General features: G+C 39.7%; 1 protein-coding gene across 5 annotated transcripts in view; it reads right to left on the reverse strand.

Moving 5' to 3' along the window:
- Window positions 1-9,943: 9,943 nt before the first annotated feature.
- The window catches only part of CHRM3 (cholinergic receptor muscarinic 3), a 277,830-nt gene continuing 270,527 nt past the window's right edge, over window positions 9,944-17,246 (reverse strand). For all 5 annotated transcript variants that reach the window (XM_082047875.1, XM_082047874.1, XM_082047876.1 and 2 more), the window contains one exon: window positions 9,944-11,802. In XM_082047875.1, coding sequence (XP_081904001.1) covers window positions 9,981-11,802 — 1,822 coding nt within the window. In that variant the 3' untranslated portion in view covers window positions 9,944-9,980. The remainder of the gene's footprint in view (window positions 11,803-17,246) is intronic.

The following is a 17,246-nucleotide window of genomic DNA, read 5'->3' on the forward strand; positions in this document are numbered from 1 at the left end:
TTAATAGCAGCCAAAGAATATTGTAGCACAGGAACGGAGTGAAAATATCGTCCTACAAATCTACACCTAAAGAGTCCTCCCAGACTGAGGAGAATTACATTTTCCCCAAAGGAAAGGATCTGCATGATGAAGAGTTTCAAACTATTTCTCTAGATTGTTTACCCCTCTTGCAATGTCTAATCTCAAATTACTTTAATCAAAGCAATTACATTTTTCTTAATTGCTTGCTCTGTGTTCTGCCCCTGCATTGGGTTCAGAGAGGAAAAAAGGACATGGAAATATATCTCAAAAGTTCAAGCAACTCCTAGTGGTTATGTAAACCTTACCTCACCAACTGCTTGGCACACAGTGTATTATTGTACAATCAGATATGACTTTTATATCGCATCATTTCTTTTTATCTTAACTAGCAAGCCACTCTATGAGCAGCAACTAAAGAAATGAGCTTATCAGCTTATATTAATGTAATTGTTATCAGGGGCATACAGGGCAAAAATTCATTTGTAGATTACAATAATATATTTTCAAGGAAAGTTCCACATGGGAAGGTGCCACCTGATTAGGTTTATGTAGAGGGTTATATATACATATATAAAAAAATAAAATTAAAAAAAAAAGATGTTAAAGCAACTTGGCAGGAGAAAATCTATTAAGAGCACAATGTTCCACCATGATAGGTCAGTGGGAGCCAACTTTTGACAGCACATTTTGGGCTGATACCCATGCAGTGAAAGGAGAAATGTGAGCTTGTAGGACACCTGACCTGGGCCAAGATATTCATTTTTCTATCAACACATGGCCATCCACCTTCTGCCGTCAGGACGGCAGTGCTGGTGGTCACTCCAGAGGGGAGGATGCCTACAAAAGCATTGGTATCTGTATCTGTATGTCATTTTTTACTCTTGTTTTTATTAACTGAGAAAGTTCCTCTGAAACACTGCTACCAAGGAAAAAAAAATGCTCTTCATCATTATCCACTTCTATTGTTCCAATTAAATTGCTTGTGTTTTGCAAACTGCCATCAGTATTAGGTAGGACTGATTATTCCTGCTGAGAGTTTACCAAGACACAGAATTTAATTAGTCAGCAGAAGAACCGCTATGCAGTAAAGCAGCTGTTAGCAAAAAAAGATGAGCTTGGCCAATGATTTTAAAGATGCTAATATTTTATATAGTATCTGAATGGATGGCTCTGAGTACATCAATAAACACCAGACTGTGAGTAAGTGCCCCAGCACTGACTTTTTACGTAGCAGAAGGTGTCAGTCTCCTTTCTACTGCTTCCTAATTATTTCATCAGTTTACACTAAGTTCAGCTCCACTGCTTTTGGCTGGAGAAAATAAGTGTTTGATAGGGAGTAAAACTACAAATCCATTTTTACGAAAGCCATTTCTGAGCCATATAATTATTGCATGTAGTTTGTCCAAATACTTCAAAGTCAGAAAAAAACAGGAAAATGTCAATTTGTTTAAAATATTCAAGCCTAAAAAAATATATATGAAGACCTTTTCTCTGGAACTTGTTTTGCTCTGCAATCAGAAGAGTGGCACAGGAAGCTTTCAAGTCACAGGAACAGAAAAACGTATCAGGAAACACATAAATCATGTTCATCAGATCCCTGTAATGTTATCTCTATTACTATCACAAAAATACCCGCTATCTCCAAATAGAAGCAGGAAGCTTATGAGTCTTTCTTGTAACAACTTGTCTGGAGCAGTGTGGCCCACACCCTTCCCCCGGCAGGGTGGAAGGGGCAGGAGCTCATTTCCAGTTTTGCACTGGGCAGGAGTCCCGTGACTGTTGGTCAACACTGAGGCAGGAGGAATTGGGGTAAGAGTCAAATGGGTGAGGTGACACCTCCAGAAACCCAGGAAGAATTTGTGAGGAAAAAAATCATGTGTCCTTCACTGACCTATTCTAATGTCTACAGCTTACAACTGCAAAACTTCACATTATATTTAGCATTTTCTTAGTTCTTTCAGAAAGCAGTGAACAGCAATTAATGTTTTTTTAAGATTTAACTTTTGAATAGGCACTTTTGTGCACTGAGTACGCTGATTTTAATGATCCCTCCCTATGCAGCTTGCTTATGAGAGCAGACATGAATCTGTAGTCTGACTTTGTATTTCACTAACGATGGATACTGCGTCAGTCAATACGCAGAAAAAGAAGAGAAATAGCACATGTGCTTATTAGATTAAGTTTCTCTTGCATTCAGCTGTGTGATAGTTATTCATACTGATAATTCCTGTCTCACAGCAGGGAGCAAAATGCATGAGCTCAGGTCTTCTCAGAGAGTACCAATAACTGTGAGGAAATGCACAACTACTTTGGCAGTACTATTTTGAAAACAAGTCTGAAAGGACCCTCCATCATATTCAGTGAAGCGTGTGGGCAGACCAGGAGATAAAGCCTGTTATATCCTCATATACAGAAGTTTTAATTCAGATTAGTCTATGGTCAAGAAACCACACTCATTTTGAGTAAAAGAGTGAAATATTTACTCAGAGATACTTCCAGTCTGAACAGCGGAAAGGTTTTGTCCTCATAACAATCAGTTGTAAAAAAAACATCATAAATGAAGATATGAGGCAAGCAAATTGAATGTATTTCTGAATCAGAAACATTCACGCCACTGGAGGAAAAAAAAGCCACTGTAGCTATGTTTGTTTTAACATAATTTTGCAAGTGCTAAAAAATGGCATACTTCTATATTGACAGAAGCAGATATTGAATAGGTAGACTCAATAGAAGGGGACTGAATCCATATGAAAAGTGAAAACAATGAGTGGAGCAAAGTCCTGAGTGTCAGGAAATGCTACGCAGGTCTGTTTCTTGTGATGTGCCCACGTAACGGAGAGTGCAGCACTGTGCAGGATTCAAAGTAAATTGGATTATATCTTTCATCCTCGTGGTGTTATCTGGCCTGTGCCACAACAATACTACTTCTGAAAGTGGACTCATTAAGCACAAATTAATGAAGGTCATTTCCTCAGCCCTTTGGCATCTCTAGATGAGGCAGTATTTGAGGAGTGACTACAGTTGCTTTGTTACGCAAAGATTTCAATCCAGAAGAAAAATAAGTCTCAAGAGGACTGGATACTTTGAAGCTACATAAGGAATCAGATTCTTGTCCAGACTTTAATTCCATGAGAGCGTAAAAGTTTTCAGATATTTTCAGTATTTTAGGTAAATTAACTATGCCCCTATGAATGACTTGAAGTTTAATTTCTCTCTGAACAGTAATGTCTTGTGCTTTTCTGATTATTAGCTATGGTCAGGTAATGATTATGAGAGCATTTCAGGCATTTTTCCATTCCAGACAAAGCACTAAATAACTTTTGTCCTGGAGAGAGTAAAAATGTCCCATCCAATTCCTGGAAAATGCACATACATGCACACACATACACCCAGATGAACAAATCCTGCTTTTATATTAATGCCTAGTTACTTAGTCTGAGACTGCTATCATATGGATTTCTTCACACAGGCCTGAGTGGGGTGGTCAGGCTGCTGTGCCAACAGAGTAGCTGATGGTGACACGTGCTTTTGGCTTACAGAGTCATTCACATGCTGAACTTTTTTGGGCACTGTTTGCACGTGCTTATTCACCCTTATGCAGGGGGAATGTTCACATCTATAAAAACTTTAAATGTCTTTTTTTTTTTTTTTTTTTCCACACTTTCTGCCAAGTTAAATAAGTTGTACAGCTTCAATAGCTTGGAAAAAAAGTTAGCTCTCCTCATCACAGTTGAGCTGAATGGTTTTATCACCATTTTTGGAAGACTTTTCCTCAGTTCAACATTATACATCCCAGTTAAACTCAGTCAAGGTTTTATTGTTAAAAAAAAGAGAAAAGGATGAATGATCTAGATATACTGTGCATTACACACTCCTACCAGGCAAATGAGGTTTTTAAAGCTTGTGCAATTCCATCTGTGGGGCTAGCAAATGAAAAGTATTATTTCATGCAACAGAAAGGGTAGAACAAGAGGATGGGATGAGGGAGGGTGATAATTTTTTCCTCTCATTGCTACTGGTAGGGGTGCTGTTCTTGTTCCCTTAAATAATTTGCAGTAGTGGCTTGATTTATTTTGCCTTTATATATTGGTGACACTTGCCTCAAACTGTTTTAATAGTGGCTGGACTCCTGTACTCAGGTTGAGAAACTGAAAATGATATTCACGTGAATGTAGGAATTTGGGAACCCTATTTCTCTTATGTGAACGTAGATAGAATCTACTGTTAGAAAGAGAGGTTTTTATATTCCTGTCTGGCAAAGCCAGACGATTTTGATGAAGCTGATGGAGTTAAACCTAGTGCAGTATTGATGCAATAGCTCAATAAGTGAAATCTGATCATGCATTTCTAAATTTTGTGTAATGCCTGAAGAGCCAGCAAAATACACTGAAAAAACACATTCAGAAATTAAGACAATGCATTTGGAAAAATATGCTCTGCAGAAAGATATGAACACTTTTCTTGCAGCTAAGCAGAGCAGACTTAAACACAGTTCCACTGTCCAGCTACAACTGATGAGGCATCAAAGGCAATGTTTACTATGGCTGACAATTTCAGCGTATGTTTGTATATACATTTGTATACATTGCTCTAGATGTGCGTGCGTCTCTCTTTATGTACTTATACAGTATTATCCTTCCGAGATATACATAATGCATAGAGATGTATAGGTACAATATGAATACCAGATGATACATGTTGGAACAAGCCATGAAATAAGTAGCACTTATCTTAATATTTTCTTGTGTTACCTGTACTCATTTCATTAAACAAGCTGTGTCAGGGCTAACTGAAACTCCCCACAGCCATTTTATTATTTAAATTTAAGCAAAAGAATCTTCAACCACATCCAGGATAGTACCTAGAAATAACAACCTTTCTTAAGGAAAAAAAAAAAAAAAGTACAATACAATCTCTGTTATATTTTGAATGTATAATGTGGGTGGTGAAAACTAGCCAAAGTCCTGAATGCCTGTATGGCACAGTTAATAAGTTTGACAATTAAGACTGTGGAGACCTGTTGGTGACATCAAATACTGTGATGTTCAATCTCAGCCAATTGTGGTGCCACACTGCACGAAACAGAATAAACATAGTATATAGTTCCAAACATCTCTATTCATACTCAACTTGTTTCCAACAAACAGCACAATTGGCTTAGCTATCCCCTGTCTGCTTATCTTAAAAGACGAAGCACAAAATGCTGGCATTACAAATTAGTATTTTCCACAATATTGTCTGGCAGCTCCTAAAAGCAGAAATAGAGAAGTGCAGAACCTACAAATGATCTATGCCTGATACAAGGAAGAAAATCCTAATTAAATAAGGTTTTAAATTCTGTGAAACCCCAAATTTCATATATGCGTTAGCTAAGCTTCCAAATAGAAGTGTTTGTGTATCATGGGAGTCCAGTGCACAAGACAGAGAAGACAGCCATCGCTATGAACTCCCCAACTCCACCAGACATCCGCATATATTCTTCAGGTTAAAAAGAAGCAATCTACAAATAATCACTTTGACCTGCTCCCAGAAGCAAGTGCAGTGGTATTTTTATGGGTAAATACATGAAAGATAAAAGGAATATATAAAATAGAAAATCACAGAAGCTGGACGCAGTTTGTGAAAAGAGATAGTGTGCCTTTAGAAATTTTCAAATGCATTAAAATGCATGATGATTCATAAACTGGATGAAGTTCAGGCTAGTGGGGACTCGTCAGAATGTCCTCAGGGGCAGGTTATCCCCAGATATCCCAAAGAAGGTCAGGCTTGGTGACCAGCCACCATGTGGTACAGACCGTTTCTGCCAATAAGGACCTATATAAATAGTCTGATGGTCTTGGGGACAAGTGAAATGCAGCTTATAAATAGATTAGCATGATACTCCAGGACTACCCCTATTGTATGTATGGTAGCCTGATAATAACTGTATATTCAAAATTACTGATGCTGCTGATCAAGAAAAAAAAATTTAAAAAAAAATTTAAAAATGTCCTTTTGCTTTGATGTTTGCATTCTATAGAGGCAAACCGAGTGTACTTTGGGATTTGTATTCTCTTATATAATACAAGGTGGATAACAGGCCAAGACTTTTTAGAATATTCTTGCAGAAGAAGTTGGGAAATATAATACTTAAGACAACAAAATAAAAAAGTGAAGTTGTACATAATTGGGAAAGGTCACTAATTGCCTCAGAACATCTGTGTGGGTATCCTCACAAGACTGCCAGATTCCTTTCAGCCATTTATTGTTCAGGATATGTAGCTCCACAGGTATAGATTCTGGGAACTGCTCAGGCCTTTCCTGTATTTGCTCAGCTTTAGAACAGTGACACACTGATCTGCAGTTTAGATTGTAGGAAATGTGTTATTTTTGGGTAGGATAAAGTGTTTTCTGCACCGTGACACCTGTCCCTGGTTCTTTGGATCAGACATTTCTCGCAGCCTACACTGGAACAGAAGCAATAAACGTCTATCGCTATTTTACATCAAGAAGTCCAAGCACATATTTTGTTGTCTTAGGGCCATTCAGAGGCTGATACTAACTGGGGTGTATTTTACAAAGCTTTCTCCAGACAACCCAATGGCTCCTGTCTGGCTATAGCTTCTGATTTTTGATCCTCTTCATATGAAGTCTAATCTTGTATTATTGCAATTAACGGGGATGATGCCTTGTCTCTGAAAAGGCAGCTTTCCATCTGAGGAGTGTTAATGGGACTGAGCTGTTTGTCTGCTCTCAGAATGATGCTTTCTATCATGTTTCTGACTTAATTTTCCTCAAAATAGATTACATATTACATTATTTGCACTTCTTAAAAGTAGTGCCCTGTCAGATTCTACCTTTCGGTCTTTTATTGTTCTTCTTCTGCAACCTATCTTGTGCGCCTGTGTTCCTAAATAATATATCTATTTGTGCATATAGCGAATTTTGGTTTTGGGTGTGCATGGGTTTAAAGCAAACAGATGATAGACATACAAGATACAAATTAATTTGACCCCCACTGTACTTGTAACACAGCCAAATTCTTACTACTTTATAGTGCATATTCCATTATAAAAATAACTAAACTTATCAATGCTACAATATGTGCATACATACACATTTTATGATGCTTGTAAATAACGTTTTAAAGCCTGTTCACACATCAAAAGACAGGTTGTTTATTTCTGTTAAAACAATCCAAGGGTTTAACTCTTCCTTTTATGTAAACAGTGCTGACAGCTGCTTTCAAGGAAGCTTAACTTCATTAAAAATAATAGGTTCCCATTGTAAAATCAATACTAATATACCATAAATCCCCCTGATGAACTCTGGCTTCCTTACATGCTCTCACATTTTGTGTATTAGGGGCACAGCACTACTCTAGATATCAGAAGATAATAATATGGCAATATATATAGATATAGATATATATTAAAATGTTAAAACGTTAGTTAGGTCAACTTGAGTAATGAATATATTTCTAATACATGCTTCTTTCTATAAAGAAAGGTCATTGTTTTTCTTTGCAACATGAGTGCCTTGTGAATCTTTGCTTGTATGTGGCTACCAAACTGCTAAACCAGTTCTGGGTATCTTTAGGTCAAAATGCACTTCTGACTTAAAGATGAAGCTTTAAATTTTTTTTTAATGTTTTATACTAAACTGGTACTTGCAGCAGACTTGCAATATCATTTACAAGCTTACCTTTAGGTAGACATTTTAAACAACTCATAGAAAAGAAAGATTTGTATGTCAAGAGTATTTGTTTTAGTGACAAGAAAGCTATGTATACTCTATTCATTTCTCAAGCAGACCTTTATGAATGACTTTAAAAAGACACTACAGCTGAAGACCAAAGAGCAGTATTTATCAACATTAAATAAAACATTTGGTGAAGTATGTATAAATATTTCTTCATATGAACATAACACAAAATTAAATAGTTCAGATACACAGACACCATTTAATATATTTCCACTGTTGTCAAAATCATCTGTAAACACCATCTCACACTGAATACAAAAGCAGCTTTTACATCAGTTCTGTGTTCACAACACTGACGCCCCATTGTAAAAGACGATATTTGTTTTAATTTATTTTCAGCAAAGTAAGAGTCTAAGCAATAAAAAAAAAGTTTTGGTCAATTCAAAGGAGAATACAAAATTATCTTTCAACATGTAACTAAATCAAATTTAGAACAATAGTTTAAAGTACAATCTTTTCCCCAGGGGATCTCTGACTTTTATAAATCACACTCTGTTTGGTGCAGACCACATCACAAATACCAGGAAATACTGGTCATGTCTAAGCTATAAATATTAAAGCCCTTTTAAATTTTTCTTTATCAAAAATTGCCAGGTTACAAATTGGCAATATCCACATTTTTCGCATATCGAAGAACCTGGCATTAAATGGATTTAGGTGCACTTCTCCTGATGACTTTTAAAACAGATTCTGGAAAAGAAACACTGTTTAGTGAGCGTCCTTCAGGTACAAAAATAAAGCATTTCTTTTACACAAATCTTTTACATCTGAAGATCACCAGGGCAGATAGAGAAACAGGCGGGACTCCACCAAGTTTAGACAGATTACAATTGGAACTTTCTTTCCCTGGAAGCTGTACAGACAGTGTGCATCGCAACTGAGGTGGCTCTCAGAAGGCTGGCGCATCCGCATGGTGCCACTCAAGACAAGGTGTCGCAGTGTCCATGTGTGCCCCTAGAGCAGCAGAGCCACCCAGCACCATACGGGGCTCCCGCTCATGGCTGCGCCCGCCTGGTCCTGAGAACTCCCTTTGAGCATCAGCGATGTGCGGCCCAGACGTGGGATCTCACCATCCTACACCCTGCAAATGTGAATTCATACTCCGCCCTGTATGTAGCCTTCAATTCCTTTCACCTTCAGATCTTTTAAAGAGGTGTCATCACTTTGGGGAGAGATACTGTGCTCAAGATTAAGGTTTTACTGGGCATGCGCCCCATTATAAAATGCTGTAGACTGTTAGGCTCACAGGCTATGCTTTGGTTGTCTCCATTTGAAATGTGAACACCACGTTTTGGTTTCAAAGATAAATTTGAATTTCAGGTGGCAACTAATGAGATATATTTATAATAAGATTCTCTGATTTTTTTCTTTTTTTAAAATTTCACTCACAACTAATAATGATGGGGAGCCCTGTAAAACCTAGAGTAATAGATCACCTCTTTCCTGGCATGTGTGTATTTTAGAGGTGTGAATGTATGTTACACATACATACACACTCACACGCACATATATATAACATGAGCTGCACACATAGATAGTCGATAATCAGGAATCAGGGGTACAATTAACAATACACCAGAAGAGAAGTAGACAGGAAGCTCTACCTGGACAACAGATGCAATTTTGCAACCTATACAGTGTCTCAAATTATTTCCTAATCCTGTTTCGCCAGCTTGCTACGTCTGTACGTGACTTGAATCGAAAGTTGTTGGATTCCTTGGAAACAGAAGAGTTGGGCTAGCTAGATGTGCTTACCTGAGATCCCAGAGCTGATTATAATCAAAGAGCTGGGCAGATCAGTAATGGGTTTATAATTGCTATACAGCTTCTTGAAAATGTGTAGGAAAACTTTATTAAGTCTTTCATTCCTTGGTAAAAATGTTGAAGTTTGATAGTTTTTGCTGAATGCAGACTTGAGTTTTATATTAAACTGGATTTATTAAAAGGATACATAAGCCTGGCAGCTGCTTTCATGTCTTGACATTTGAATGTTTGAATCAGCACCCTGGAACCACCCTCCCACCCCAACCCATCCTGTCCCTTCCTGTCCCTTCCCATCCCATCTCATCGTGTCTCATTCCATCCTGTCATGTCCCATCCCATCCCATCCCATCCCATCCCATCCCATCCCATCCCATCCCATCCCATCCCATCCCATCCCATCCCATCCCATCCCCACTTTGTTATTTAACTTTGACTGTTTAAAAAATACTATTCTATGAAGCCTCCCTAGGGATCCGCTTATGAAAAATGACAGATTGCCTTTGCTGATACTGCTGTTTGCGTCGTTTTCGTTTGTCACACTGGCACAACAGTAGCATCTTGAAAGTGTTTCTGAATGTTTTGTTACACAGTGCATAGCACACGGGGTTCACTGTGCTATTGATGTAGCAAAGCCAGTACCCCAGGTTCCAGAAAGTTTTGGGGATACAATTGCAAAAGGTGTTCACCAGAACCATTATGTTATATGGGGTCCAGGTAATGATGAAGGCAAACAAAATGGCACTGAGTGTCTGTGCCGCTTTCTTTTCTTTGATTAGTGACATTCGTTTTCGCTTTGTGATCTGACTTCTGGTCTTCACGGCAAACTTTTTTGCCAGGGTTGCTTCCTTGAAGGACAAGGGCAGGGCTGCAGATGTCTTGGTCACTGATGAGATGCCATCAGAAGCTGTGGTTGTCTCTGCTGACCCCGGCTGAATTGGAAGCTTAGAAAAACTCTTTTGGAAATTTCCACCATCCGGAACACTTTTGGGAGGGTGCAGTTTTTTAGGTTTCTTTTCCTTCAATTCTGTGTCGGATTTCTGCAGTTCATCCCCTGACTCCTGCAAATCTTCTGAGGAGGGTAGTTTTGTGGAATTGAGGATGGCGCTGTGACCAGGAAGCTTCAGCACGATTGAATAGATGGCTCTGGTCTCTGCAGCGATGTCTTCTTCATCAGAGGAAGCTGAATTTTCAAGGGAGGCAGCAGCATCGTTGTTGTTCCAGCTGTCACTGCTGCTGTGCTCTTGGTCCCCCTGGTCTGTGTTGGGTTCCCAGCTCTTCATTGTGAGCCAGAAGTGGCAGCGTCTGTATTTCCTTCGGGTGGAGCGTTTCATGCTCTGTCGTTGCAGCTCGTAGCTGCTGCAGCTCCGGGAGCTGCCTGTCTGGTGTACGAAATGTGCTGCCTCTGCTTCGCTGCCCGAAGCTTGTAGCCCTGCTAACTCTTTGGTGCGTTTCTCGGTCTCCTTGTAGATCCTCCAATACAAAATACTCATAATGGTGACTGGCAAGTAAAAGGCAGCTATGGCAGTGCCAAAAGTGATGATAGGTTCACTTAGAAACTGGATATAACATTCATCAGGAGGCACAGTCCTCTCCCCAACAAAATACTGCCAGAACAAGATGGCAGGAGCCCAAAGAACAAAAGAGATGATCCATGCTAAACCAATCATCACCCCAGCTCTTTTGGTTGTTCGTTTGGCTCTGTACGTAAGCGGCCTAGTGATGGAAAAATACCTGTCAAAACTTATGACAAGGAGATTCATGACAGAGGCATTACTGGCAACATAGTCAATGGAGAGCCAAAGGTCACAGGCCAAGTTTCCCAAAGCCCAGTGGTCCATGATGATGTACGTAGTGTAAAGATTCATGGAAATAACACCGATGATCAAATCTGCACAAGCAAGACTCAACAAGAAGTAGTTGTTGACCGTTTTCAGTTGTTTGTTAACCTTAAATGCAACAATCACCAGGATGTTTCCTATGATGGTGACCAGTGCAAGGATCCCAGTGAGGAAAGCAATCAAAACAACTTGCCAGACAGTGTGTCCACCCAGAGGGTCTTTGCTCGTGGCATTTAGGGACATGTTTGTTGGTTCCACAGTGGAGAAGGTAAAACTCTCTGTGGTCTGAGGGAAATCATAGCTGCCAATGAGCGATGCTGCTTCATCAAGTAGTCTCGGTCCATGTGAATCACTCTTCCAGAAGGAGCTCACATTTGAAAACAGGGGTGAGGCTGAATTGTTATTTTGCATGATCATTGTGACTCTCTGACATAGTCTGCAGTAGGGAAAAAACAAAAAAAACAAATGAACAGGTGAAGACAGTAAATAATCGTCTGCATGTTAATATGTAAAATCGCTTTACCACTTTGAAATATGTCTTTAAAACCCAAGCTGCCTGTGACATGTTTCAAGTCAAATCTGTGTGTGGTAATACTCAGTTTAGAGGTGTGATTAATCTGAGCTCTTTGAAGTATTCATATAGTGTTTCCTTAAAAACATTCAGTCACAGAAGAACCAAAATCCCAGAAGAACTTGAACCTGAAGTAGTATTAAAACGCCCCCTAAGTCCAACTTAATTAAAACACTCTCTGGTGGATCTGTCCTGAACTCAACATCTCAACAGCCCACTATTCTGGAGCCTGCAAAACTAAATGCCAGACACATGCAGCCATAAATCCTCCAAGTGAGAATCAGTGGTGGTCCCCAGTGCTGTCCTGGCACTAGCAAAACAGCCTCAGCCTCTCCTCCCTCCAGCTGCAGCTAATGGCAAAAAAAAAATATTACAGTATCACAGTATGTTTGGGATTGGAAGGGACCTCAGAAGATCATCTAGTCCAATCCCCCTGCCAGAGCAGGAATGCCTAGATAAGGTCACACAGGAACATGTCCAGGTGGGTTTTGAATGTCTCCAGCGAAGGAGACTCCACAACCTCCCTGGGCAGCCTGTTCCAGTGCTCCGTCACCCTCACTGAGAAGAAGTTTCTTCTCAAATTTAAGTGGAACCTCTTGTGTTCCAGCTCGATCCCATTACCCCTTGTCCTATCATTGTTTGCCACCAAGAAGAGCCTGGTTCCATCCTCATGGCACTCACCTTTTATATATTTACAGACATTAATAAGGTCACCCCTCAGTCTCCTCTTCTCCAAACTAAAGAGACCCAGCTCCCTCAGCCTTTCTTCATAAGAGAGATGCTCCACTCCCTTAATCATCTTTGTTGCCCTATGCTGGACTCTCTCCAGCAGTTCCCTGTCCTTCTTGAACTGAGGGGCCCAGAACTGGACACAATATTCCAGATGGGGTCTCACCAGGGTGGAGTAGAGAGGAAGGAGAACCTCTCTCGATCTACTAACCACCCCCTTCCAATACACCCCAGGATGCCATTGGCCTTCCTGGACACAAGGGCACAGTGCTGGCTCATGGTCATCCTGCTGTCCACCAGGGCCCCCAGGTCCCTTTCCCCTACACTGCTCTCTAATAGGTCATTCCCCAGCCTATACTGGAACCGGGGGTTGTTCCTGCCCAGATGCAGGACTCTACACTTTCCCTTGTAAATTTCATCAGGTTATTCCCCACCCAACTTTCCAGCCTGTCCAGGTCCCACTGGATGGCAGCACAGACTTCTGGCGTGTCAGCCACTCCTCCTAGTTTGGTGTCATCAGCAAACTTGCTGACAGTGCACTCTATTCCCTCATCCAAGTCACTGATGAATATGTTGAGTAATACTGGTCCCAGTATCGACCCTTGAGGCACTCCACTAGATACAGGCCTCCCACTAGACTCTGCCCCATTGACCACGACTCTCTGGCTTTTTTCCCTCAGCCAGTTCACAGTCCAAGTCACTGATGAATATGTTGAATAATACTGGCCCCAGTACTGACCCCTGAGGCACTCCACTAGATACTGACCTCCAACTAGACTCCGCACCATTGACTACCACTCTCTGGCTTCTCTCCTTAAGCCAGTTTGCAATCCACCTCACTACTCTATTGTCCAGACCACACCTCCTCAACTTAGCAACTAGGATGCTATGGGAGACTGTGTCAAACGCTTTGCTGAAGTCAAGGTAGACCACATCCACCGCTCTGCCATCACCCATCCACCTTGTTACATTCTCATAAAAGGCTATGAGGTTGGTCAAGCATGACTTACCCTTGGTAAAGCCATGCTGACTGCCCCTAATAACCCTCTTATCCCTGATATGCCTTGAGGTGGCACCAAGGACAAGCTGTTCCATTACTATTGTTCTGCCTTTCTTTAAACTATAGAGACACAAGCCAGCATTGTTTCACTGTGTCAAGCTCCTCTAACCTGTGAGGCTGCAGAGATCTTTTCATCTGCATTTCAGCTGATAAGTGTACTACAAGTTCTCATTAGCACTTTTTTGCACATGCCACTATTCATTTTTCATGCACATTTTTATACTTGGACTAAGGATCTTGTACATCTAATGACTTCAATATGTCTTTGGGGTAACACACATTAAAATTTCCTTGGAAAATATGGTCTCTAGAGTCAGGAAAAAAATGTTTGGCAGATGTATGTCAAAGTAACCACTAGACACTTTAGGAAAAGAGAGAAAAAGCATGAAAGGGATTCATAATTAAGCCTTAATCCTTTTCCTCAGGCACTTATGCAGAATGAAGACATGCCCAGAATAGGAATGTGCACTTCCTTTTTTTTCATTAATTTCTGTGGCCAACTGACAGATTCATTGTACTAAATCAATCATATCATCAAGAAGCAAGAATTCAGATGAAAAACAAATCCATCACTGATCATAAATATTGAACAAAACATGCTGTCAAAGGGAAATGTTTGTTTGTTTTCTAGGTGTGAATCCTTCCAGAGTCAGTATGTTACAGCATGAGATAATAATGAGTATTACGATACGCTAGTGTTAACAAAATACTTAGCCAAAAGACAAGGTTTTGGGTTTGGTTCTTTAATTAATTTCTAAATATTGTTTTACTTTGGACTGCATTTGGTTTTGCTAGCAAGCCACAAGACACTATGTGATTTGAAATGGTGCACTTTCTTTGACATGCAGTAAAAAGACCAAGAATTCGTTCTCTTAGCTCATGCACAACAACTAACACAAGCCCCTCCATATTTTGATATCTAGCATAAATGAAACATTTTCTCTTTATTAATAGGAAGACAAAGTTACAATGATGCTGCCTTATATTAATCTAATTCAATCCACTTTCAATGCATTCCTCATTATATCACACAGGATGTGAACATAATAATAACAAATAAATATTGCTCTGGGAAATCACACAGTTAAATTTAACTATTTTCCTGATAGAAAGGTTGGAAATTTGGAGCAATTAAAACAATTCCTAAAAAGAAAAAAGGTAAGAATTTTATAAACTGTAAACCAACATTAATAACCTTCATTTTCTTAAAATCAAAGTAGGTTGAAACTAAAATTAAAAAAAAAACCAACACTTTATAAAAAAAAAATACATTCCAAGTTTTCTTTTCTTTGAAAAGTTCATATGAAAGTAATGTACAGTTTTGCATGAAATTTCAGGCAAAAAGACATTCTGAAAATTTGTCAAGCTCCATTAAAATGTTCAATATTTTTTACCATTTTAATTGTCCCTATCCCCAAAAATCTAAATGGTCTTTTCTGACACAATTTCACCATGTCCTCGCTATCTATTAGAGAAGCTGTGGGACACATCATATTTGGGCTTTTTCTTCCTCAAGACTACTTCTGACTGTGGCCCTGGTGTAGTTCAGGCCACCAAGCACACAGCAACATGTCCTCATGCATCCCTATCATACTGTTTCAAAGAAGCTGCAGAAGTCAAATCTGCCCTGTATGAGAAGGACAGACTCACCACACCTGTACTAATGACATGAAAGTCTGCAGAAAGTCTTTTGCAAAAAGGCAGGCAGAAGTGTGGATGAGAAGCATGCTCTCGCTTTCATTTACAGCCCCCCAGGCACACTCATACCAGCTCATTCCTTTACCTTGACCAAAGACAAAATTAATTTTCATGTCTATAAAAATGGAGGTCCCACATAATCAAAAATTACAAATGAAGACCCGTGCAAACCCAACGTACAATAACGTTCTCCTTTGAAGAAGACAGTGAAACAATATTCAAGTTTGGCTTGCCCCTTCCAATAGATAGGTGAAACAAAACCACAGATCACGTGTGAGCAACCACTTAGGCACATGTTGACAATGTTCTTGCCACTTGTCTATGGGCCAGGGGGTTAGTCACTGTGGGGAAAAAATCTTTGACTCAAACAGGATTCCTGGAAAACATCCTTCTTGCAATGTTGTATTTAGGAAGCACTCATCTTTTCCGGAGCTGTCAGATTGAATGAAGTCAAAACCATAATAGTATGAGAGAGATCTGAAATAATGATATTTGCTAAATATATGCCAGAAATGATTAATGTTAGAGGGTGCAGACCTTCCTTCACTGACATTAGGGACAGGGAGCAGAGGATGAAAGCCAGAAAGCATCCCCTTCACATACATACACTTGTAAAAACTCTACCAGGTAACAGCCAACATAGTCAAGTATTGATTGATAAGTCTGACAGGTAAGTGTAGATGGTGATGATATAAAAGACGAGCTGGTGTCTTCTCATACACAAGAAAGGACCAGGGAGAAGATACTGATAAAGGAAATTAAGCTTTCACTACAGTGCATAGAACAAAAAACCCTATCCCTTAGAAGTGATGGTAGAAATAACAGTATTACTAAGAAATAAAAGTAGTTGACAACTTGGTAGTAATTCCCATTTTCATTCCGTAACACAACCATAAACTAATAGAAGTATTAACCTTGGAAGTCCAAAACTTGACAACATAAAATATAGAAATAATCTTGTGAAACTAATGTGTAAATGCTGCACCATCACTAAATCCATAAAAAGATTGTGAATTCTGTTTAATTGTAGACTTTGAAATGGAGTTTCCATGTAAAATATCCAATAAAGCCTTTCAGAATTGCTGTGCTTCAGAAGACTCCTCATGAGGAAGACTGCAAAAACCAGAGTTCAGCTGCAGTCTTTCAGATGCTGAGCAAGTGCTGGAACCAAATCTTTATTTCTCAGGTCAATTCTCCCACCCCTGAACTACAAAGCAATTTCTCTAAGCCACTGTTTCAATGAAAACCTGCACAGTCCTTAGCAGTCCAGGAACTGAGGAAGAGCAGAGACTGAGAGCAACCCACCGACAACTCCCTGCTGCCCAGTGCAATCCTGCAAGCTGGAACTCAGCTTTTTAAACCCCTCAGGCATTAAAGGGAGCCCTCAACTCGCATTGACTGGATTATTTGATTAAACAGAAGTGCTAGCAAGATGATGAGTACAGTCCTTTGTTATTCTGGTTCTTTTACAAGCTTATGTAATTGAACTATTTAATTAAATAAAAAATGTATTACCCATATGTTCATTCACATAGCAACATCACTACCACCACCGCAACATAACAGCTCAGTGCAACTGGATTTTCTTCTCTTTTAGGAAGCCAAAGCAAGCTAAGTTATCCATCATCTTCCAAAACTGCCATGCATTTTCTGCTTTCTCCATAAGAAGTGCTACAGGGAGAGTGTCCTGGGTCCAAGGAAAGGACAGCATGCCCTGCGGTGCAGCCCGCCAGCACTGCCCGGCAAGCCAAGCTCAAAGACAGAATGATGTGCGACCAAATGGGAAAGTAGCCACAAACATTTTGGTAAAACAAACAGTGCA

This window comes from Streptopelia decaocto, assembly GCF_964273445.1.
Source record: "Streptopelia decaocto genome assembly, chromosome: 3".
In the NCBI taxonomy this organism is placed as follows: Eukaryota; Metazoa; Chordata; class Aves; order Columbiformes; family Columbidae; genus Streptopelia; species Streptopelia decaocto.